Consider the following 26,538-nt stretch of genomic DNA (forward strand, 5'->3'; position numbering starts at 1 on the left):
GGTAAATCTTGAGCTGAATTGAATAATAACTAGTGTAGCAACATAGGTCCCATTATCAACTCCCACAGAGCTGCAGATTCTAAGGACCTGGTGAAAAAAAAAAATAATAATAATCCCATCATAATTCATACATTCATTGAGGTCGTCATTAACTGTAATTCTCGACCGTTTGACAACCTGATCCTTTCTAACACAGAATTAATTATTCAAAACAACCGCAAACATAACCTCCTGATTTTTGACACGATTTCACAGGACATCCTACAGTACACATGGCCTAGCTTTTACCCTCTCCCTCCTTACGGTATCCCTTTACCCTGAGGAAGCCGGTGGCACATCATGTAGCAAATCTAGCTCGAAATTAGGAAAAACAATGTACGTGATCCGTTTGTCGTAGTTCACCCACCAGTACAATTCGGGATCCGGATTTAAGTTAGTCTGTTTCAGGTCGTATTCCACAGGAAGATTAGGACTTAGCAGCACGTTGTTGTTTTTTTTATGGCTTCCGTGCTGTCGATATCTGAAGGCGGTGGTGGTGACGTTAGAAAAGTGCTCTGTTGTCTGAGTGAACACGAGTTAGACCAAGGGAGGGACAGGGAACACACACACACACACACACACACATATATATATATATATATATATATATATATATATATATATATATATATATATATATATTCCAAAAACACCCATTAATACCACTTCGCCTGTCTCTGAATGAGACAGCCCTAATTGTAGTTAATATGATCGGTGGACATTAGCGCCGAAAAGGTGACATTTGAAGGTGCATGGCACGTAGGAGGATTGTTGGGCCTTAGGGAACGGAATATGAATCAAGTGGCCAATCGGGCACATAGCAAAAAATTTACTATAGGCGTGTATTCCCTATCCCTGAAGCTCCCAAGTTATTTGCTGAAGGCAGACAACGTCGGTGAATGCACATCATTTCCAGAATGTTTTAAAAATATTTGGTGTCATATAGTTCAAGTATCAACTCTCTGGGGAACGTTTTTGCCGAAAGCCAAGCAGGAATGAGTGCAAGGAAACCAATATGGGATGCACTGGCACATACATGGTTAGAAAACAAGTGTTTAAACTGTACATTTAAGAACTTCTTCACACTGTGAAAACTGCAGTTACCTTTTCCAGAAGATTTAGAAAAAAAAAAAACATAAGTAAAGAAGATGAATAATAAGTACAACACCCTCTAAAGGCTTACCAATCTCTCCTTGTCAGCTGCTGGATGGACGACGGTGTGTACAACTATATCCTGAATGTGCCGGTGGTGCTGTCCATATTGCTGAACATGCTCTTCCTCATCAATATCGTGAGGGTCCTCGTCACGAAGCTGCGAGCCGTCAACACAGCACCAGACACTCACTCGACTCGCAAGGTAGGAAGGAGAATCATATGTATCTGTCTGTTTACCCATCAATCTCTAAATTTACCTAGTTTTTCAATGGGTCTGTATACGTAACTACCTATCTATCTGCCTGTCTATTTCTGTCTTTCTGTCTCTCTCTCTGTCTCTCCTATTGTCTGACACATCTTTGAATGGTAGTTTCGAAAAAGAAAATCCAACTATTTCTCTTTTTTCCCAGTACACACACCCCTCCCGCCCCTATATGCCAGTGATATTATTATTTTAAGGGGAGTGGGAAAGAGACAATGGGGAACCAAATAAAATATTGGGGATAAGAATCTATATGAAAGAACCGATAAATAAGGAAAAGGACAGAGAAATAAAACGTGAGGGTAGGATGCACAGGACACAGTCAGGGAATCGGCCGTCTTCCCTGTTTTGTCGGATGGTTATCTAAAAGCAGCGAAACATAACCAGGGTTTTCACCTGGCTAATGAACGAGTGGTCATACTTAGTCACGATGCACTTATGGTACCCAAAGAAGACATATTAAGGTGGAATTCTAAATGGATTTGATAATTTCTTATTGTATTGTAAGTGGATTTGATAATTTCGTAGAGGGTGACATTCTAAGTGGATTTCTTAATTTCGTAGAGGGTGATATTCTAAGTGGATTTGATAATTTCGTATGGGGTGATATTCTAAATGGGTTTAATATGTTCGTATTGCGTGGTATTCGGTTTGGATTTAGTAATTTCGTATAGGGTGGCATTTTTAGTGGATTTAAAAATTTCGTATAGGGTGGCAAGACTTAATGGATTTGATAATTTCGTAGCTCATCTTCCTTAGCTATTCGCTTTGTTTAATACACCACATTATCTTCCTGTGTCACTGGTAATAAAATATGTTAAAAGGATAGTACAGAACAGAATATTACGGTGTAGTAGCAAAATACATGGCTAGAGAACAGGTGCTACGGACCTCATCAATGCCCATCTTGAATACGGCACTTGCTTTCCTGAGTGTGCAGAGAGAGAGAGAGAGAGAGAGAGAGAGAGAACATGTAAGAATTAGGACACAGAAGGGGAAGTGGGGATTTCTGAGACAGACAGACAGAACATGTTAGAAGTAGGACTCAGAAGGGAAGGGAAACCACGTAGGAAGTATGTGAGAATGAAATGAATGAAAGGAGAGCAGCGTATGAGTGACAGGATGTGAAAGAGTGGAGAGAATAGACAAGGAGGATTTGTGAGATAAGGCATGAATGGAGTGAGAAGATACGTAAGGATAAGACAGAAGCTGCAGTAAAGATATAGAAGACAGGGCCGGAGTGAACAGACAGACACGTAAGGATAAAAAAAAGGCTACAGTAAACATATAAGAGAGTACAAGAATAGACATTTACTGTACTTTAGATATTTTAAGGATAAGACAAAAGCTCCAGTACGTATATAATAGAAAGGACAAGAAAGGACAGACGTACATATAGGTTAGGTTGAAAGGGTAAGGTAAGCACATGTAAGAGAAGATGTGAACAGAGGGAAAGACAGATATATAAGTACTGTATTTAAAGGTAACAGTGAGAATATATTAAAAAAAAAAATGCAATACACAGAAAAAAAAACAAAAAAAAAACAGACAGGGTGCTATATGCAGTCATGATATTGTGCGAAAGGACAGATAAGGGCACTGAGAACATCTTAACCTATGCAGCACGAATTCATGGTTCAGTTTCTTCTTCTGATCTCCTGACGATTTCATTTAGCTTAGGACAGACTTTCAGAAGTTAAGGGTTACCTGCAGCTTTTTTTATTCCCCTCACTAACAAGAGGACTGTCCTAAGTTGAATTAAATCGTTTAGTAGTAGCAAGAATAATATATAAACTGACGTCGTTGAATTGAAGGGACTACATTAGGTTACTTAAACTTAATAAACACAAAGAAAAAAGAGAAAGAGAACAGCATAAATAAAAATAAATAGATATAACGGGAAGGAACCAACACAGAAAAGAAATACACAAAGGACGCTTGAGGAAGATAAGTGAGATACCAAGCGAAATCATGGTCAAGGCATAGAAGACTAGGATAAGGATTACAGGAAGTTTACGTCAAGAAGAGGGGATAGGGGAAGAATGGATGTGCAGGATCTACTACTGGAGCGACATACAGTGGTGAGGAAGTAGAATAGGTTGACAAAAACACGAAAGGAAGAACGCGAGGACCAGGCAGAAAAAGGAGTGCACACACACACACACACACACACACACACACACACACACACACACACACACACACACACACACACACACACACACACACACACACACACACACACACACACACACACACACATCACCACACACACACACACACACACACACACACACACACACACACACACACACACACACACACACACACACACAATCTCTACAATCTTCCTCACACACCCACCCACACACACACACACACACACACACACACACACACACACACACACACACACACACACACACACACACATACACACACACACACACACACACTATCTCTACAATCTTCCCCCCACCCACCCACCCACCCACACACACACACACACACACACACACACACACACACACACACACACACTATCTCTACAGTCTTCCCCCCCCACACACACACAAACTATCTCAACAGTCATCCCGACTTTGCATTTTCAACAAGTGGACGAAACGTTTGAAAACATTCTCCAATACTGGTATATGGTCACGTCAGAGTATGCCTACGATTTCTCTCATTACACACTGAAAAAGGGAACCTGAAAAGACCTTTGAAATATACGATTCATTCAGTTATATTTGCCTTCAAAAAAATAAGAAAAAGAGACCAGCAGCAACAATTATTATAAAGCCATCAGTCACCTAAGTAAAGTTGTTTCTTTGATCGAATGTACTGGCCAGAATGAACAGTATTAGGAAAAGGGCATATATAGTCAAATATGTAGCATTAAAGTAAGGATAGTACTAAGGAAGGAGAATATGCACTTGGCAGGGTGGGTCTGGATAGGCAAGGCAAGCACTAGGGGGGAGTTTAACCTTGGCAAAAAGAGAATTACACTTTCAGGGAAAATTAATGTGACCACTTTTAAACCCACGAGGGAATTTCACGAGCAGCTTTCTCACAGCCATAACAATTTCCACGACACAGCTGGTTCCTTTCCAGTTTAATTTATTTTATTTCTTAACATTGTCGAGAACTGAAGGCATAAAGAGTCGTATTTATGTTTGGTTAGTGTCACTGCATGAGGTTCATTAACATTCCCTTGTCCGTTAAGGAAATTGTATTGAAATTTAAAAAAAAAATGTAAAAAGAAACAAAGAAATTAATACATATACTAAAAATGGAGGCAAGAAGAATGAGAGGATAAGAAAGGAAAAAAAATGAAAGAAACGGAACAAAAGGAAGACAAAGCTAAACAGAACAACTGAATGTATTAATGAGACAAAATAATTAAGAAAATACAAGCCATTTGGTGGGTATAAAGAAAAGCATGACAATTTTACCCCGTACGGGAAAATGACACGAATTTAGGAGAGAGAGAGAGAGAGAGAGAGAGAGAGAGAGAGAGAGAGAGAGAGAGAGAGAGAGAGAGAGAGAGAAGTTAAAGCACACGTAATTAAAAAGTTGAATGCTCTCAGATGACATCTGAAGGGGGTAATCTCGCAGGGAGAGAGAGAGAGAGAAACCAGGCAGAAAAGTATAAAAATAAAAACAGACCGACAGAAAGGCAGAAAAAGTAAAACAGACATAACAGACATACAGAAAGAAAAATTAAAGCAGACTGACTGAAAGGCAGACAATGAGGCAAACTGACAGAAAGGCAGACAGAGGCAAACAGACAGAAAGGCAGACAAAGATATAAACAGACAGACAGGCAGGCAGAGGCAAACAGACAGAAAGGCAAAGAGACAAACAAACAGACAGGCAGACAAAGATAAAGACAGAAAGGCAAAGAAACAGACGGACAGAAAGGCAAACAAAGAGACAAGCCGACAGAAAGGCAGACAGACAAAAAATGCATAAAGAATGGGTAGGAAAAGAAAAGTCAGCCAGATCTAGGAATTAGATGTTGGACGATAAAGTGGGTATCGGGGAGAGACGCAAGTGAAAAGTTTGGCTACTGAGTTAGGCTGGGTAAACGTAGAATAACTTTTGGCGGTACTTAAGAGATTGCTTTGCTCGATTTTTAATACTTCCTTAACGTGCAGAACTACTTTGATGACTGATAATAGAGTTTTAAATTGCATTTTCCATTTTGAACATTGGTCATTACTGCATAGGTTTATACTTATTAATATATATTTTTTTCATATATCAGTGTCCAATTATCGTTATTTGCGTGCTTAACGAGAACCTTCTTCTCCAGAGGAACATTTACCCACAAAATCTTTAGACTGAGTAAAGTTAACAAAGTTACGTAAATAGAAAAATACCCCCGTTAATACCAATACACCAGTCCTGTATGAGACAGCCCTAGCATGTATTCAATATGGACGGTGGTGGTGACATGTAGAGGTGTATGGTATGTAGGAGGACTATTGGGCCTTGAGAGCAGACTGTGAAGCCTATGCCCAGAGTCGGACACATAAAAAAAAAAAAAAAATAAAAAAAAAAAAAATAATTAGCATCTTTAATGACTACCACAAAACTCATTACGCTAGAAAAACTCATTTCGTCCTGAGAATAAAGAGAATGGAAGAGCGCATTTCATTTAACGGAAAATGAAAGAAAAAGAATTCACTTAATTTTGAAAAATATAAAAAACGAAAACACAGGAAAATACTTTAAAAATTATACGCTGAGATTGTGTGTGTGTGTGTGCGTGTGTGTGTGCGTGTATTAAGTTACCTCATATATATATATATATATATATATATATATATATATATATATATATATATATATATATATATATATATATATATATAACTGAAGGAGTAAGTTGATTGACTATATTAAACGCGTGAATCAGGGAACGGCTTTTAAGCCCTGTTCTCGCTACCAGCAGACAAGTTGCATAGGAGAGCCTCTAGTAGCGTAAGGGCTAATGAAAGCTGGAACTATCCCCTCCATTTTGAAAAAAAAATAAAATAAATAAATAAATAAATAAAAATCTTTTCAATAGTATCGTCTAGGCACAGTAAGAATATAACAAAAAATGCGTTGTCTCAGTGAACGGGCTTTGAAATAAAAAATCCATAGAAGAAATTGTCGTTATCTAAACCCCTACACTAGAATGACTTTTTTTCCAGTTCGCACCTGCTGCCTCCAGACAACGTTATTCAGCCCAGGTACTACAAACGACTCGTACTGAGGAAGGTTGACCAATATCTGTTAAGTCTTTCAATAGGATTACCCCAGTAAGATGCTGTCTCAGGATAATTGTATTCGTCTTCAACAATCTGTATCACACTGAAGGGATTACAATTAAAAAGGATGCGGAGAAAGAAATATTAAGACTGCAATATGAAGACAAAAATAACCAGTACAAATAAATAACACTTACAAGAAAATAACACTGATAGAGGAAAAATTAAAACAAAAAAATCCAAACTAAATTCGCCAGTAATTGAGAAAAATAATGCAAGTATCAGTTGTTAAAGAAATAAACTGAAACGCTATGATTTGATAATTGTAAAATCAAGAGGACCCATAGTATATTTGAAAAAAAAAAAAAAACACAGGAGAAAATCGAAACTATATAAAAAAAAAACATAAATTAGGAAGAATAACAGCAAAAACTGGTGAAATCTATAATAACATACCATTAAAAAAAAAAAAAAAACATTCACGAGTATATCAAGCAAGTATTATCAGTACATTAAAGAAGAGAGAGGGGGGGGGGGGAGACACACACGCTGACAGAGACAGAAAAAGGCAGATGGGAGAACAGAGAATATATGCAAGGGAGTAAGTATAATGCTGGATGGGGACATATCAAGGGGTAAAAGAAATAAATAAAGATAAATAGGTAGAAGAGGCGTAGAGAAAAAAACATAGGACGGAAAAAGGAAGGAGATGACAGAAAGAACTAGAAATCACCCAAAGAGCGCATACCTACGCCAGTGCCATTGCCATTAAAATGGATCTGGATCCGGATCCGTGGAGATATTGTGTGGAATACATAGGATCCGGATCCACCCCCAAATATAAGCAGTTGTTCCTTGGCCCTTGCCCCACTCTCGAACAAAATTTTATTGAAATTCATTGAGAACTTTTGGAGACATTGTACGGGATTCATAGGTTCCGGATCCGGATCCGCCCCCAAATGTAATCAATTCTTTCTTGGCCCATGCCCACCCTTCTACAAAATTTCATTGAAATTCATTGAGAAATTATATTGTGCAGGATACATAGGATCCGGATCCGAATCTGCCAACAAATTTAATAAATTCTTTCTTGGCCCATGGCCCACCCTTCCACAAAATTTCACTGAAATTCACTGAGAACTTTTGGAGATATCGTGTTAAAAAACAAACAGACAAACATAGGTGAATGCATAGCCTCCTCCAACTTGAGTGGTGGAGGTAAAAAGAACAGAGAAGGACAGAAGAGATTTGAAAAGAGAAGAAAAACATATTGCGAAAAAGATTGGCTGAATGGGAGAAGCTGAAAATGAATGACGGAACAAAATTCCAAACAACACCACGAGGACAGACTGTTAGAAAGTTATGATTATATGAAGATATCTAGCCTGACCCCAACAAAGTAACCACAGTTCCTCACTAACAGACAAAAGACACCTTTGATAACCACACTCACGCCTGCAATATTGAAAGGGTACAGAAAGAAGTATGTTAAGGGAAGGAGGAATGGCAGCCCCCGCAGTCCTCATCCGCTATTAACTCAGGTCCGGGTGAATGTCTACTGCTGAGCAGAATTTCTTATGCCTACGTAAAAACTATGGTGCTGTCTTTCTTGGGGGTATACCCCTCCCCCTCGTGGGGAGTGGTCATCGGGGGTCCCACCATGCCTAAAATGTGGCCTGGGAGAATGTCAACCAATATGCAAAATTTCATGTTCCTAGGATAAAAAACATGATCATGCATTATGTTTTTGACCACGGGAGACCGTTGGGGGTCTCACCTTGCCTAAAAAGTGGCTCTGGCAAAGATCTACCAATGTGCAAAATTTCATGTTCTCAGGAAAGAAAATAAAAGCTGGTCCCCCATGGGGCAATCTCGCGGTGCATGGAGGGTGGTCATCGGGAGTTCCACTCCTCCTGAAACGTGGCCGGGATAAATGCATTCCAATATGCAGAATTCAGTGTTCCAGGTAAAAAAACTGTCCTAACGATTTTGGGTGAGACACTTTGGGGACCGCCGCCCTTGCCCGAAACCTTACCAGTGAAAAATCTACCGTTGTGCAAAATTTCGTGCTCCTAACCATCCCATAAGGCCTGGACCCCATTCTCAAAGTGTACAGTAACTCAGTGAGTTATTGAGGAAGTGACATAGTTAGGGACAAGCGCTATATTTTGCCTCTCGAGAGCACGGCAATAATTAGATAGACCATATTAATACTTAAATAAACAGGCTGAAAAATATTTTTAAAATAAACTGTTGCGTGGCCAGCTCCTTATTCTAGCATAATTAATTTTTCATTCTGCAGCGTCAGAGACTGTCGTGAACCATTTCATTGCTTCATATGACAATAAAATTAGTATTACTTCGTTGATTGTATATGATAATTTATAAACTACCTGAGAGGTCTTCGTGATAGTGTCAGGAAATTACATCCAGCTTAGAAAATAACCCCTGGACTAACTGGTCCTGTTTGCAGATGTGTGTGTGTGTGTGTGTGTGTGTGTGTGTGTGTGTGAGAGAGAGAGAGAGAGAGAGAGAGAGAGAGAGAGAGAGAGAGAATCTGTTTGTTTTTTGGATGAGCTCCACTTACATCTGTTGGACAGAAAAAAGAAAAAAAAATCTAGCCTGCTTGCGCATACATAGTTCATCCATGTATTTTGATCCTTTGTCATTTGCTCTTACCACCTTCCATACATCACACAATCCACCATCTAGGACTGCAACACCTCCTTCCACCTTCAGTTTCACCCACCCTCTTTTCGATCATGCAATCTAAGTACTCCCTCATCTACCCTCACATCACTGGATATTCTTACAGCACATCTTTCAGAAATCTCCATTATTTTAATCAGATCCACCTTACGGCGCGCGCGCACACACACACACACACACACACACACACACACACACACACACACACACACACACACACACACACACACACACACACACACACACACACACACACACACACTGCTTAAGAGTTCCATGTCCAGTGCTCACTCTCTTGACCGCTCACACTCATGCCATACCAGTGTTACACATATATATCTATAACGCCACTAACCTTCTTTCACACAATCCATCTGTTGCCTCCGTAATCAGACTTCTTTTCGTATCAAGCCTTCATGGCACCGCCCACCTTTCTTCTTTGAATCATACTGCTCTTCACTTCCCATACATACTACTTTCTCTGTCTCATTACTGCACAAAGGTACTTAGCACATCTACCACTACGTCTCTCCACTAACCACCCTATCACATTAAGCATCACCTCCTTCAGCAACCACCACATTACTCATTAGGTACGTTGTCTTTCAAAGTACATCCCTCAGAGAAATAAACCAAACCCAAAACAGATATCAGTGGTCCTGTTCATTGAAAGGATACGGCAATACATTTTAAAAGTGAACCTGAAAAAGTTGAATATTTTAATTAGAAGTCATATATGTACCTAGCCTAATAGCATGCTGTTAACCTTTCAAAAATGTCATCCTGTGTTCGCTGCTAATAAACACACGAAGATATAAAGCACTGTGTGTGAAGGGGAGGGGGGGATGGAATAAGACACTAACCTAATATTTTTTTTCACATCCCAAGCCCCCTACGAAGCTTTAAAATACATCACTGTTTTTAAGAATATACTTCTATTCGAAAAAATCACTTTAACTGTACAGTATACTTGCAGTTCTCTTGACGAATTCATTCAGCTTTAGTTGGATTTTCTTAGAGGGGCTCGATACAGACAACACAACTCCATCACTGTTCGAGAGATCTCCTAAGGTAAGTAAAATCGTTTGGTAGGAGTAAGGAGAAGTTAAAGAAAATATTATGGTACTGAAGGGGCATCATCTAATAAACCTAATAAGCCATAAAGTACTGAGAGGGAGGCTGGGGAAATGAAATGTTAGCGTTACATATCTATCTATTGATCAATCTGTCATATATGTATATATATATATAACAGGAGATGAACAAAGGAAGGAAAAGCAAATTAAATAAGAAATATAATCCATACACCATATTACACGTGTCCTCCATTCATGTGACTTTCTCATCCCCAGCCCACCCCACTCACTGAAACACAAATTCCTATTTTTCAGTCTTTTCAACACAAAAATGTCATTTTTACTGCGTTCTCGTTATCTTCTGACAACTTTATTCAGGACAGGCCGTTATAGTATCACTTTCAGTGGCAAAATAGTAAAATAAAAACATACCAAATCGGACTTAAGCGGTAAAAAGGCAAAGTTTACTAAAACGGGGTCTAAAGCAGTAACCTTATATTACTTTCACATCCCCTCCCCTCTAATAATCCTAAATGAGTGCCCATAATTTTTAATAAGACGGTGGGGAAGGTAATCTTGGAGGAGGTGGTGCGGGAAAGGAGGTAGATATTGGACACGGCCTGAGCACACTTCACAGGGGAGCGATCGTGGTGGAGGATGAGGGAGAGGAAGTTACAAGGGGAAAGGGGGAGAGAAGGAGGAGGAGATGGGAAGAGAAAGAGGAAGATGGAAGAGGAAAGTGGACTAGATGGAGGAGGAAAAGAGAAGAGAAAGAGGGAAAGGGAGAAGATTGGGGAAAGAATGGATGGGAAAAAAGAAAGAAGAGGATGATGATGATGATGAAGAGAGAAGAATTAGATGGACGATAAGGAAAGAAGTAAGAGAAAGAGAAAAAGAAAAGTGGGAGGTAGGGAGAAATTTGAAAAAAAGAGGAAGAACATGGAATCAGGGAGAGAAGAAGAAAAAAAATGAAAGGTAGAGAAGTAGGTAAAGGGAAGGGACAGAATGGGGAGTAGTGAAGGGAGAGAAGGAAAAGAAATGGAGAGGAGGAGGAAGAAGAAATAAGAATGAGGAGGGGGAGCAGGAGAAGGAGAAGGAGAAAGATTGAAGGACAAGAATGAAGAAGATAATGTGAGGAAAAGAAACAAGATATAATTATGGAGAGAAATTGGAGGAAAATGGAAGAGGAAGGAGGAGGAAGAGAAGCGATGAGAGGAAAGGGGAGGGGTGGGGAAGGAAAGAGAGACAGAGAGGGAGAGAAGGGAACGAAGAAAAGGAGGAGGAGTTGGGACACGGGAGGAAGAGGAGGTGAAGGGAATGGGATGTAGGAAGAGTAGGTAAGAAGACGTAATAGAGGGAGAAGGGAAAGGAGAGGGTAGGGGGAAGAGGGAAGACAGAGAAGGAGGAAGAGAATGGAATGTAGAAAAGGTGGAAAGAAAGGAAGGATGAAGGAAGGGACTGAGGGAAGGGCGAGAAGGTGGAGCAGACAAATGACTGAAGAAAGGTGGCGATAAAGTTCAAGAGAGAAGAAGGAAGAGAAGGGAAGAGATGGAAGTAAAAAAAAGAAAATATCTGAGAAAAAAAGAGGAAGGAAAGGGTGAAGAAGGGATGGAAGGAGGATTTAAAAAGGAATAGATAGAAAAAGAAGGGAAGATATGGAAAGCGGACGAGAAGAGAGTAAGAGACAGAAACAGAAGAGACTTAACAGGAGGAGGAGGAGATAGGAAGGGAGAGAAGGATGAAGCAAATGAAATAAAGGAAAGAAAGTGTAGAAAGAAAGGGAGACTAAAGAAGAATGAGAGAAGCAAGAATGTAGTAGGAATCGTATGTGGAAGGAATAACGATGACAAATAGATAAAAAAACAGAGACATAGGTACAAAGCGATAAGAAAGGAAGGAATATGAAAAGGAAAGAAGAAAAGGAGGAAGACGGAAGGATGGGAAAGAGGGAAAATGAGGAGGCGAAAAGGGAGAAAGAGGGAAGAGGAGGAAGAGGGAAAGGCAGAAAGATAAGGAGGAGGAGGAGAGGGGGGGATATTAAGGAAAGCGGAAGATGAGGAAGAAGAGAAGGAAGAAGGATGGAAGGGAAAGAGAGAGAGAGAGGAGGAAGGAATCGAGAGAGAGGGGAGAAGGAGGGAGAAGGAAAGGAGCGGAGAAGGGGAGCCAGGAACAGGAAGTGGGAAGTGATGCAGAGGGGGAAAATCTGGGAGGCAATGTACACAGGAAACATACACAAAGACAAAGATAGAGACTGAGAGGAAAGAAGGAAGACGGGGAGAGAATGAATAGGGAAAGGAGAGGATGATCCTGTGGGGAGAAAGGTGAAAAGAGAGACAGGAAGGAAGGAAATGAGGGGAGAGGGTGAAAGAACACGAGTGGAGAGAAGAAGGAAGAGGGAGGAAAGGAAAGGAGGAGGAGGGAGAGGGGAGGCAGAAAAAGAGAAACAAGGCGATGGAAGGGAGAAAAGGAAAGAAAAGAAGGAAAGGAAAAGGGGGAAAATGGATGGAAGAGGTGACAGTGATACCAGAGAAAGAAGAGTGAAAAGGAAGAGAATGAGGACAGGGAAAGAAGGAATGAGCAGATGAATAGGAGAAATGACAAAGCTTGTGTGTGTGTGTGTTTGCGTGTGTGACACACACACACACACACACACACACACACACACACACACACACACACACACACACACACACACACACACACACACACACACACACACACACACACACACACACACACACACAGAGTAAGACAAGCTGGCAGGCAGACAAACAGGCAGACATACATACAGACCCGCCTAGGGACACAGGGACAAGTGAGGATGTGGAAGTAAAGATGAAGGACAGGGGACGAAGAGAGTAGGAGGGCAGGCTTAAAATAACCAAAGAAGAGGAGGGAAAGACAAAGGAAGGAGAGAGAGAGAGAGAGAGAGAGAATAAGAAGAGGTAACGAGACGGAGAATGGGAGAAAACTCAAGACATACATAAGCAGTCGGGGGTAATAACTAAGCCAGATGGTTAGGAAACATACATGTGAGTAATTTTTACTGCGCTCTCTCTCTCTCTCTCTCTCTCTGGCCTCACCCACGGAGAGCGTCATGCCTTTTCCCTTTTCCACTCCACGACCCAGCCTAAGTGAACTGCCACTCTATGTTCTTCAGGATTAATGCTTTCAATTCCCCCTCTCAGCACTCTGGGTTCGTAGTATTTTCCTCGTTGTGTTTTTTGTTCAGCATTTACCTTATCCCAAACCAGTCATCACGTAGATGTTGTTCATTAGATGTCTGGCATGTATGGAGTTTCGCACCGTGTCCTTGTGTCCTTCAGAGAGTAATGCTTTCAGTTTTCTTTTTCCACACTCCTAATAGGTGACATTTCCTTTGTGTTCATTTTTCAGGAATTCCTTTTACCAGAGGAGAAAAGATTCGTCTCCATGCTTCCCGAACGTCAAGTAAAAGGAAAATCTCTTATTCTCGTATTTCCCAAACGTCAAATGGCCTTAAGGGTTTTATTCCGAAGTGTGGGTGGGTTTTATTCTCAGCTTATCGTCACTCAAGATAGAGCGACTGGTAACGTTTTCTTTAAGTTTCTAGTATGAGTAGCCTGTCCCCAAGGCTCCCGTGCTGCCGGTGGCGCAATTAAGGACTGGATGATGGTTCGATGAATAGTACTGCATTGTGCTGTACTTATTTCTTTATACGACGAACATTTGTGAGAAATTGAATTTATCTGATGATAATAGTAAAAACAGTGCCTCTGCTGATGATAGTAAATAATAAGAATGCTGAAGATGATGATGATGATGATGATAATAATAATAATAGTAATAATAATAATAATTATTATTATTATTATTATTGTTGTTATTATTATTATTATTTTTTAAATATTAGTATTATTATATTCATTACAAAAATAATAACAATAGTCGTAGTAGCAGTAATAATGTGATGATGATCATTTACGTATATCTCTCTCCCAACACCCTCCACTTCTCTCTTACACTCTCCTTCCCTTCCCTCTCCTCCTTTCCTCACTCATCTCTCTCTCTGCTGCAGGCGGTACGGGCGACGCTGATTCTGATCCCCCTGCTGGGCCTACACTACCTGCTCATCCCCTTCCGGCCGTACAAGGGGTCGCCGGGGGAGTACTTCTACCTGATTGTGTCCGCCATCGCTGCTTCATTCCAGGTGAAAACGGTTATTGATTAGTATTGGCGAAGGTAGTGACGGATGGTGATAACGACAGGTGAAGGTGATGAGGATAAGCAATTCATGCATGTGGTGATAGTGGAACTTGATTATTACAGGTGAAGGTGACCAGGGTTCTTAATTAGTACAGGTGAAAATTACGACGGTGCTTAATTAGTACCGGTGGGGGTGACAGGTTTTTAATGCGTATAATTGAAGGTAATCATGAGCTGTACTAGTGAAGGAGATGGGGACGTCTGTTTAGAAGAGGCGAAAGTGACTGGTTTTTCAGCTAATATCTTACAGGTGAAGAGGAATATGGCCGGTGATTAGCAGCTTACAAATGAAAGTTATAACTAGTAGTGGTGAAGTGAGCAGAGGTGATAAATTAGCACATAACTAGTAGTGGTGAAGTGAGCAGAGGTGATAAATTAGCACAGGAGAAAGACCATGACTGACAACATTACAGTGAAAACTATTAAAGATGCTTATACAAGAGATATGGGTGAGGATGACCTGAGTTGCTGATTAAGTGAGTGAAGGTGATGAGGAATGTTAATTAATATAGGTATTACTAAACGTATGTGTAGATGAGGTGTGCAAGTTAACATAGACGAAAATGGCCACGAATACTGACTGATAAAGGTGAAGGTGTTGAGGGACACTGATTAGTACAGGTGAAGATGAAGAAGGATGCATTTTAGTACAGGTGGTGAAGAAGGATGTTGCTTATTACAGGTGAATGTACCCGCAGTTCGTAATTACCTCCGCCAACAAAGTTAGAGGAGGTTATGTAATCACCTATGTTTGTTTGTTTGCTTATTAGTCCACACTATATCTCCAAAAGTTCTCAGTGAATTTCAATGAAATTTTTGTCGGCCAAGAAAGAACTAATTAAATTTTGGGGCGGATCCGAATCCCATGTATTACACACAGTATCTCCACGGATCCGGATCCATTTTAATGGCAGTGGCATTAGCGAAGGTATGCGCACTCTGCATTCTAGCTGATAAATGTGAACGTGACCATGGAACAGGTGAAGATGTTGGAGGTGGCTTGTTAAAACAGGTAAAGATTATGGGTTCAGGTGAAAATGATGAGGATGGTTAATTAGTACAAATGAAGGAATTATAGGTGTTTAAGTAGTACAACTGAAGATGATGACAATGGTAAATCAGTACAAGTGAAGATGAAGATGGTTATTTAGCACAAGTGAAGGTAATGAGGGTGGTTCATTGGCACAGGTGAAGATGATGATGATGATGGTTAATTAGCACAGATGGTGATGGTGAGAATGGTTAAATAGCACAGGTGATAATGATGAAGGATGACAACTAACTCAGGTGACGGTGGTGAACGATGATAACTAGTACAGGTGATAGTGATGAAGGATGATAACTAGTTCAGGCAACGGTGATGAAGGATAATAACTAGCACAGGTGACGGTGGGTGAAGGATAATAACCAGTACAGGTGGCGGAGAGGAAGGTTGATAACAAGTAACTGTGAGAAACTAGTGACTCAGATGATATTTAGTAAAAGTAGCGGCGATGGTGACCATAGCTGATAATTAGGTAACTTAGGGCAGTGAGAGGGAGATTAGGAGAGGAGTGAAGGAAAGAAGGAAACGAGAAAAGTAAAAAGAATAGGGAGAACAGAAAGACCGAAGGAAGTAAGATAAGAGGAGAGAGAAGGAGTGAGACAAAAAAAAAAAAAAAGAAAGAATGGGGTTGAAATATAACGCAGGAAAAGAAAGGAGAGAACAACAAGTGAAAAAGAGAGAAAAGATGTCTAGGAAAGTGAAGGAGAAGCGACGGAAAAGGAAGAAGGAGAAGAAGAAGAGGAGGAAGGGGACAGGAAGTAGGAAAGATAAGAGATGACGGAAGGTGATGAGAAGAGGGGGGAAGGAAAAATAATGGAGAAAGGAGGAGTGGGAAGATAAAAAAGAAAGAAAACAGAGGAAAGAATGTGGGACGGAGAGGAATAACAAGAAGGCATGAGGGGGAAAGGCAAAAAAAAATAAAAATAAAAAATAAAAACGATATGAAGGATACAAAAGAGAACATGAACAGTAAACATTTGAACCCTCACCCTACCCCCCTACCCCCTCCCTCCCTTCCGTCATATGGCAGTAACACACACTTTGGTTCATGGACGATAATACGGGAGTCTGAGTCAAAAAATAAATAAATAAATAAAGTTTAGATCTCATATGTTAAAAATCATCAAGCAGGGTTTTAATCATGGTGAAGGTGAGTGTAATGTTTCTCTAGTGTGCGTGCGTGCGTGTTTGTGTGTGTGTTTGCATGTGTGTTTCTGTGCATTTGTGTGTGTGTGTGTGTGTGTGTGTGTGTGTGTGTGTGTGTGTGTGTGTGTGTGTGTAATTTTAATTCACCGGGTCGGTCAGAATCACGTGATGGTTGTGATCATCAGCATTTTACCCTCCCGGAAGAGAGTTGAGAGCTCATATAATACGATCTGAGGGCAAAGTCTTGACCTTCACACACGTACTCACCCTTCCTCTTGCTCAAGGGGGACAGTACCCACCCGCTTCGTCAGTGAAACTTTTTCGCATCCAGAGCAAGGCGCGAACCCCCGTCTTAGCAGACACTAGGCGAGAACGTTACCACTGAGCCGGTCTGTGTGTGTGTGTGTGTGTGTGTGTGTGTGTGTGTGTGTGTGTGTGTGTGTGTTGTTTAGATTATTAAAACAAGGCACAGACAGACGGACAGACTAACAAGTACGCACTCATTGCAATATACTTTTCCTTTCATAAGTAAATTCGGGGACGAAGGTCCACCTAATATTTCACATCTTTTTTTCACCTTCCTCTGCTGGATGCTGTTCCAAGGCAGAGAGAGGTTTGTAGTGTTTCTCTGCTCGTAGATGGTTCTCTTTTTCATGATGCATTGGAGAGGAAAGTGACGGATATACTCTGCGCATCAAGCGAACGAAACGAAACAGTAGGTGAGCTTTAAATAGTTTAGTTTTTAGTCATTGCTTTAAGTGGCACAAAAATAAAAGGTAAACAACATTCCCGGCGGCTTGCAAAATAAAAAAAGTGACCCAAAATTACCCCGATCATTGCCTTCAGCTTTGGCTTTTGTGCTGACCCTGCAGTGGTTGGCTTTTCACGCTTTGCCTGACTCCCCTCTGCTCCGTGTCAGACTAATCACCACACTCATATCACCGTCCCGCCCCGAGTACAGGAGAGCCGACACGGTGAGGAGTCAGGGACTGAGTGTGGGGCTTTTACTGTGGTATATATATAAAAAGGGTGCTTTTACGGCTGACAGATGGTAAGACAAAATACGACAGGGTTAAAGTACAGTACGAAGATATAACTGTGTGCGTGCTCACGCACACCTGAACACACGCAGAAACACAAACACAGACAGCTGTAAATACAAGCTCAGACACACACACACACACACACACACACACACACACACACACACACACACACACACACACACACACACACACACACACACACACACGTAGATATTTTCATATATATATATATATATATATATATATGCGGAGCCTCTGTGGTACAGTGGTAAAGTGTGCGTTTTCGTACACTGAAGAACGAGGGTTCGCGCCCCACCAGCGTAATAAACTTTGGGAGCGTTCTTCTTGCCACGTACTGCATTGGCGGACATCAGGGGTGCCGTGGTTGAACCAGTGTCCCATACTATAAAGTATGCTTGCACCCAGTCGGTTTGCGCTGGCCGATTACACTTGATTCACATCCAAAGCCACTCCAACACTACAATACACTTACAAGCACTTCTCACCCTACATACAATCCCTACCAGATAGCTTAGTCACTTGGTAGAGATACATTGGCTGTATCGTCCCCGCTTTGGTTGGGATAGGCCGGTCCTGCAGTGGACACTCAAACGGCTGATGAGATGAGATGATATATTTATGCACTTTCAGCTTTTGCCACAAACTAGAAATCGTGTTTTTGAGGTAAGGCGCTATGGCAGATTACCTCTAGACTTCTTAACACTCTACGATATACTGGCAGACATTCACTGTCTGGATTTTGGTATGCTGGGGATATATAATTGAAGACTGATGTTTACACTGAGTACATAGGAATATTTTGGGACATTACATTTCAGTGAGTTGTTGCAAAGCAGTGAAAAGATATTTATCAATTCCCAGCAAGAGTTAGCATTGTACTTCTAGATTATGTAATCGGTAGTCCAGTTCTCTAACACCAGGGTACCATTTTCTTTACAGTATATACAGTCTTGTTCGTATACTGTTCCCGTAAAATGTACTGAAATAAACATCTCAGCATCGTGCACACATGCAACATGTTAAATTTTGCACTTATGTCACAAAAATCATGAAAACCTATAACCCACAGAACACAGCTCATTTTCACACCTTGCTCACTGTTTCAGGGTCTGGGAGTGTCGCTGCTCTTCTGCTTCTTCAACGGGGAGGTAGGTTGTTACGCGATCAGTTGTCCCCATTTCCCCTCTCCTCACCCCCTGTGTTGAGTTGTCCTCACCTCTAGTGCTGAGTTATCCCCACTTCCTTCGCTAAGTTCCCTCCCCCCCACCATCCCTTGTGCTGAATTGTCCTCACCCCATGTGTTGAGTTGCCCCCATCCCCTGTGCTGCATTGTCCCCATCCCTTATGTTGGGTCCACCATCTGTGCTAAGTTATTCCTACCCCATTTGTTGAGTTGTCTTCATCCCCATTACTACGTTATCACCTACTCTGTGGTAAATTTTCTCCGTCCCATAAGATGCATTGTCCCCACCCGTAGCATTGACATGTCGCCACTCCATGTCGAGTTGTCTTCATCCCTTGTGCTGAATTGTCCCTATCTCCTGTACTCATCTGTCCCCACCCCCTATGCAGAGTTGTCTCGTGCTGAATTTTCACGTTCTGGGCCACCCTGGTCATTCCCGTACTGACGAGTGTAACTGTTTCATTAATTACATTATTCCTCCTGTACTTCTTTTCTCCCTTCTCCATTAACCTCTAACACAGTCCTCTTCCTCTGTCTCCGCATGCACTTTTCTTAGCGTTTAATGATAGGAAAAGTGTTCCCCAGAACTTGCTCTTGTTCTAGCTAAACTGTTCAGACATTGCATGGATACTTTTTCATTCCCTAATTCTTGGAAAGAAGCCTACATCCACCCATTTCCAAAGAAAGGAAGCTCCTCTGATCCCTCAGATTACAGATCCATAACAATGACATCTTCTCTTGGTAAAGCATTTGAGATTGTCGTAAAAAAGCACATCGTTAAACATCTTAGATTCAGCAGCTGATTTAGTGAAAAACAGTATGGTTTTCACCACGAAAGATCGACTGTTGATACACTCAGTGTCGTTACTGATACAGTCCATCAGTCAAATGACCAACATGGAGAAACCTATGCAGTTGCCCTTGATATTTCTACAATTTTTGACAGAGTATGGCACCGTTCACTGCTGTCCCAACTCCCTTGCTATTGTCTGTCGCCTTGTGTCCCACTGATCTCATATCTCAGCAATAGAAAGATAATAGTAAAGATAAACGATGTAAATTCCAATTTCCACTCAGTTAATGCTCGTGCGCCTCAAGGATCAGTCCTAGCTCCTATCCTCTTCCTCATTCATATTAATGATCTTTTGTCTGTTACACATACAGTAAACCCATTCACTCACATGCAGATGACTCATCGCTTCACAGTTCCTTTACACTTAATCACCCATTCGCAAGGTTCGATATCTCTCCCTACTTAACACCGCAATTTCCATAAATCAGGACTTCTCAAAGATCACTGAATGGGAATAAAATTACATTATCTCATTTAGTGCCTGGAAAAACAAATATAGTCAGTGTACTAATAGACAGATATTGCCCGATTCCGATACTCTCTTCAATGCAACCTATATTCCCATATCTAAAAATACTGAGATTACAGGTATTTCGCTTAACAATACCCTCAGTTGGACCTCTCACGTTACAGTACCTGATGAAACCAACTCAGAGAAACTTAGATTATTATACAGAACCCGTAACTTCTTCACTGACAAGCAGTTAGCTATAATTTACAAGAATCACCTGCTCTCTCATCTTGCATATCGCTCACTTTTGTGTGGCGGAGGTAAGAGGTTGTACTACAATAACTAAACAAAATTCAGAACAAAGCTATAAGAATAAGTGAATGAAGTAATGTTATGTAGTACAAAGTCCCCTACATATGTACTGTGTATACAGTACAATGTGGGTATGATAGCACTACATATGTATGGCTGTTAAGTATGACTGCACTCGACTTTGTTTGAGCCCCAAGTGTGACCTTGACCTTGGGAATAGATGATTGGTTGTTGCATGCAACATACCGTCATGGTATGGGGAACAATTGTGTGAAGTTAATCCAAATCTGTCCATGCATCTGGAAGATACAGAGCGGACACGAATTTGCGGAAGGGCTGACGGTCGTTCTGACGGAACCGCGCAAACTTATAGTCCCCGACTGGTTTGACTGGCAGGAGACTAATAATTAATAACCATGCAGTTACAAATGAACAACCTCCCCTATTAGTGAGAGGGAATATTACTTCCCTAACAGTATTTTACAGATACCTTTATGGCAAAAGCTCAGACGAAGTTGCATCTGTTGTGTCACTTCTCCACGCCTTCCCCCGTGTCACAAGGGCATCTGGCAGCGCACATGCCTCGACTGTCACACTGCCATATATATTTTAGAGTTTCTGCCTATCAGAAATCCTTTATTCCCCGTAACTGCTTCTCTTTGAAACTCGCATCCCCAGATTAGTTTCCCTCTAAACTTAACCTGCAACTGTTCAAGCCCAACTATTGCAGATGTTTTTATTAATGGAGGACACCAGTATTCTGGTGTACAGGATTTTTTTTTTTTTTTTTAATTATCCTCTGTTCATCTTCTCTTAAAAAATCCTTGGCGTCTGACACCTACTGCACTTTTGTCCAGCTTTCATTGCACTTATACATTCTTCACTGTCTTTGTTTTCGCATTCATTAGTTTCTTGATTTCTGTGTAGGTTATCTTTTGTCTCGTTTCTTGTCTCTTTCTACAAATTTGATCTCAAGATTTTCACATCTCTCCCTTTTTTGAAACTTTTAAATAAAAGTATACATTCTTTTGATTGGCTGTATCAATATTCTATTTCCTTACTCATCTTACTTTTCTTCATGGTAGCTTTATCCTCTCCACATCTGTTGTTTCTCCTTACCTACTTTGTTTTTTATCAGCTTGTCTTTTTTTTTTTTTTTTTTTTTCACCTATAAAATATTTCCTCAAATTTTTCATCCCCCTATTATTCTTTCTGCATATCCTCGTTACTTACTCATTCCTTTCACATTCTTTTCCCTTTACACTCTTCCTTTCTTTACGTTCGTGCTCCGTTACATCAATATTCCCATCATACGGTACATCTCCCTTTGTTTAGTCTTCTCGTTGCATCCTCTCACACGCTCGCCAACGACGCGTTTCCTGATCCATTATTTAAACTTGGTGTTTCACTCCAAAGATATGCAGGGAGGAGATGAACTTTATAATAACTGGGGAAGCCTCAGCCGGGACTCAATATTTTCGTGTCAGGTTTCTCAGGTATACTTATTCTTTTCCGTGACTTCTACCCGAAATTTCGCAGTGATTTTTACCTTTTCTGTTTGATGAGGTTTTTCATATTTTTTGTTCACCACTTCCAGAGGACTTTATACACTCACGAAAAGCTTTTGTTATTACAGTAGTTGGATTACTCTCGGTTAACCATTTAAGTAGGATGGTGTTATCAGCTTCGGCAGACACTTCGCACTCTTTGTAAGGATAGTGCCGACGCGCCCATGTGCAGTAACAAATACAATCCGTCTTAACTACCACTCACAAAGGTAGTAACTTTATTTAACCATCTGCCCTTCATCCTCATGATTATCTGTAGCTAAACCATCTCCTAAAGTAACTGGAACATTATGTTAATACGGTAAAACACGATCGGCCAAAAAAAAAAAAAAAAATACTTTCTTCTTCATCCTTCGCTTTATTATTCTGAAACCCCTCTGGCTCTAAAATGGCAAAACCGATGATCTTGGGAAGTTCACGTTATCCACTGGGTCGGAGGCATGGTAGTTACTCTCCGACAAAGGTTTAAGGTATTAGGTCAGGACTAGGTTAACTTTTTTACATTTTTTATTCCTTTTTAGACAGTGAGCAGAGGGTGAACTAATTTTTAAGAACCATTCATCAAAACTAAGGGTCACGAGACAATGTCAGACTTTCAGTACTTTGCCTCAAAAACTTTTATTCAGTTCGGATAAAGCACGGTAGAGAGATATAGGGTCAGCCAATGATTAGACTGTTTAGTTTTGAGGGCAATAAGTCAAATGTCAGGGCCATACGACATGGTAAACTTAAACTGTTTTGATCCGATTTGGACCGAACTTAATTAAAAGGTTTCTGGTCAAACAAGGATGAAATATTTCAAGTTTCAGAACAGCCATTTAACCTTTGAGGCCATAGAGGCAGGTCAGAAGTTCGGTCATAGACTGATCCCAGTGCATGGGTGTTGTGCTCAATCAGTGCTCCTTCATGTTCAGATGTACTGATTATTATTTTATTTTCGCAGCTCACTAGAGACTTTTCGAACGGCAGCGCGTTAATCTGAGCCTTCACTATTATGACGCTTTTAAGCTGAATCACTTGCAGGAATTTTCGAAGCTTTTTTTTTTTTTTTTTTTTTTTTTTTTTTTTTAAACAAGAAAAAAATCAAATGATGTCTGGAGATGTAGGAATGGCAGTGTGCCCAAAGCTGTCGGAATAAAAGCCGAAGCACTTGCCAGTGAATACATATCGCCTACCATCACTGATAAAAATAGGTCAGTAATCTTCTGGCAGTCGGAGGAATATCATTGCAGCTTCACCAAAATCGAAAAAAAGTTTAAGGATTTTGCAGTTTACCCCTACTAAGTTAAATATCGCGATAGCATTAACAAACCTGAAGTCAGGGGTATGATACTGATGTAAACCTTTGGAGAATTTGTAGTAGTTACTCTTTGCATAGCCAGTCTTTTCGTTGAAGGTAAAATAGAAAATGGTGAATTATTGCAAGGTAAAAGAAAAAGTTAGATGGAATTATTTCTTGCAAAATCTTCTGGCAGTCTGAGGCATAGCCTATCATTGCAGCTTCTCCAAAATTATTAACAAACAAACCATATATTCCGGGATACTCCCAACAAAATTTGGATACAATTTGCCCACTTGATTTTGAGATATTTGGGAACACACACACACACACACACACACACACACACACACACACACACACACACACACACACACACACACACACACACACACACACACACACAGGCGGTTATATTAGAGAGGGGACCGGGCCCTTTATTAGCTCAGTTAGTGGGGCTTGCCTGCGTCGGTGAGTTGTCATTATGGTCGGTCCAATGGGAGCTGCTTAGTTGGCCTGTAGCACATCTCTGAGTTCTTGGTCAGTCTTTGTTGTGACTGCCGAATTTGCTGAAAATTTGTTAGTGTGTTGTTGACTGTTTTTTCGGCGTTTTTCTCAAAAAGTTGGTTGATGTCGACACTGGTAGGTTGGGTGTTCTCGGGCTTATGGATGTTGGCGATCTTGTCAGTATGGGGTGCTGAGATCTTGGTTCTGGTCGGGGGGTGTTCAGATGTGAGCTCCTGCGCTTCTTTCATTTCTTCTTAGGTGGTGGTGGAGTGGGAGAAACATGGGCTCATCGGTGGTCGGGTAGTCGGTCTGGTTGTCAGCAAGAGGTGGAAGTGATGGAGGAAGATCCCCAATGTCCTGGTCGTCAATGTCCATTAGTGGTGGAGATGGATGAGGCTTCTCCATGTCTGAGATGGCAGCCAGGTCGTCCCTAGGCAAAAGGGGAAAGGCAGAAACTGGGGGAGGGTTGGTAACAACAGTGACTGCCTTCTCTGGGATGTCGATGGAAGGCAGTTTCTTGTGCTGGAGGAGCAGAGGAATCAGCTTGGCGAGGGCAGCTCATTCTTCTTACATGAAAGCAAGTGCAGCCTGAATGCAGGCAAAGATCCGAGCCTGAAGGATGGTTCCCTCACCAGTTGCAGCTCGACGATGGTCTGGTCGGTGTGTTGGAGCGTAGGTGGATCACTCTACATTGGAACAAGAAGGGCCGGTAACACCAGCAGCTTCTGGTCCCTTCGTCCCTTTTCTTTGTGGAAAACTCCACCCTTTCAGCCTTTGCCAGGGATTTACCGACTTTCAGAGGGTTGGACTTAGTGGTGGCCAAGCCCTGGACAGAAATCCCAGTGGTCATCCTCCCTGATGATGAAGCAGTAGTTGGCCTTATAGTTGTACCATTTTACCTGTCCCTTAAAGATGATGGAGAGGAAACATGTTTTGGGGAGATTGGATGATGTCTGTGTCCACGTAGTTCTTGCCATGGTAGAGAGCTGGGGAAGAGGTGTTCCTGCTGTAACTGCTCGAGCGAGTCTCCCTAGTTCTGTCGTGGGTGGCTGCTTATATAGGATTCAGGTGGATTAGGTGGAAACAGGTGAGCAGAGCTGATCAGCTAAGTTGATCACTGATTGGCTGCTTCGTTGGCTCAGCTTATGTGCCGTTTTGAGAATGGAAGGATTTGAAAATCTTTGACTTGTGTGTTTATTGCGGGTTGTTTTGTGATAATGTAGATTGCTTCTAGAAACAAGAGACAATGAGTCTTGTTCTCTGTCGATTATCTTGGTGTTCTCATGCAGGCCTTATTGTGTCAGGTGGGGGGGGTGTGGGGTGATGTGATGGTTTTTGATGGCTCCATCTTGAAGGTGAAACGTGAGGCGCCTTGATAGTCTGGTCTATGTCATTCCAATGTATGAGTGAGGTTCACACTCCTCACTGTTACAGTTCTGCTGGTAAATGACATGGTCCTCCTGAAGGGGCGTCTTGGTCACGGCGTTTCAGTTATGAAGCCGAAGGTGGGCTGTTCTCCCTGTCTTGTAGTATGTGATGAGAGCATTGTGTTGTTCCGGGTCTGTAGGGCATACATTTCTGTATACAATGTCCGTGATGAGCTTATCCGTCTTGTCATCTGTAGACATACTGTATGGTTTCTGTAGTATATCTCGATGTGTTCGCCGGTTGTAGATGTAATGGCATCATGCTGAGTATTTTGTCCATGTGTCTCTTAACTCTGCAACACTAACCTTCAGTTCTAGTAACATCAAAACTAACCCAGGGTGTCTCAAACCCGAAATTGGGAAATAAAAAAAAATATCAAATGCAATGCTTTCTTAATATACATGTACATGAAAGAACTTTAGGCTTTGTACTATGAGTTACCATCACAAAGGAATGAAAATCATATAATTTGGGCATGTAAATGGTAACAAAAAAAAGTAATTAAAAATACAAATTTCCTTTCATATTTCACGAATATATATATATATATATATATATATATATATATATATATATATATATATATATATATATATATATATCCATCCATCCATCCATCATCCAATCTTACATTGCCCCATGAGAAGCGTAGGAGCTCGGGGCTAGGCAGTTAGTCCCGACATTTAAGATTATATATATATATATATATATATATATATATATCCATCCATCCATCATCCAATCTTACATTGCCCTATGAGAAGCGTAGGAGCTCGGGGCGAGGCAGTGAGTCCCGACATTTAAGATTATATATATATATATATATATATATATATATAGATAGATAGATAGATAGATAGATAGATAGATAGATATAGATAGATAGATAGATAGATAGATATAGATAGATAGATAGATATATATATACATATATATATATATATATATATAT

General features: G+C 40.9%; 1 protein-coding gene across 5 annotated transcripts in view; it reads left to right on the top strand.

The window, feature by feature from the left end:
• Positions 1 to 26,538, top strand: part of LOC145389558 (calcitonin gene-related peptide type 1 receptor-like) — a 1,052,335-nt gene that overhangs the window by 994,126 nt on the left and 31,671 nt on the right. For all 5 annotated transcript variants that reach the window (XM_080264831.1, XM_080264825.1, XM_080264822.1 and 2 more), the window contains 3 exons: positions 1,240 to 1,396; positions 14,560 to 14,691; positions 19,112 to 19,153. In XM_080264831.1, the coding sequence (XP_080120957.1) occupies positions 1,240 to 1,396; positions 14,560 to 14,691; positions 19,112 to 19,153 (331 nt within the window). The remainder of the gene's footprint in view (positions 1 to 1,239; positions 1,397 to 14,559; positions 14,692 to 19,111; positions 19,154 to 26,538) is intronic.

The sequence above is a fragment of the Coenobita brevimanus genome, chromosome 14 (assembly GCF_032717465.1).
Source record: "Coenobita brevimanus isolate Jiangsu-jjx chromosome 14, ASM3271746v2, whole genome shotgun sequence".
NCBI classification, from domain to species: Eukaryota; Metazoa; Arthropoda; class Malacostraca; order Decapoda; family Coenobitidae; genus Coenobita; species Coenobita brevimanus.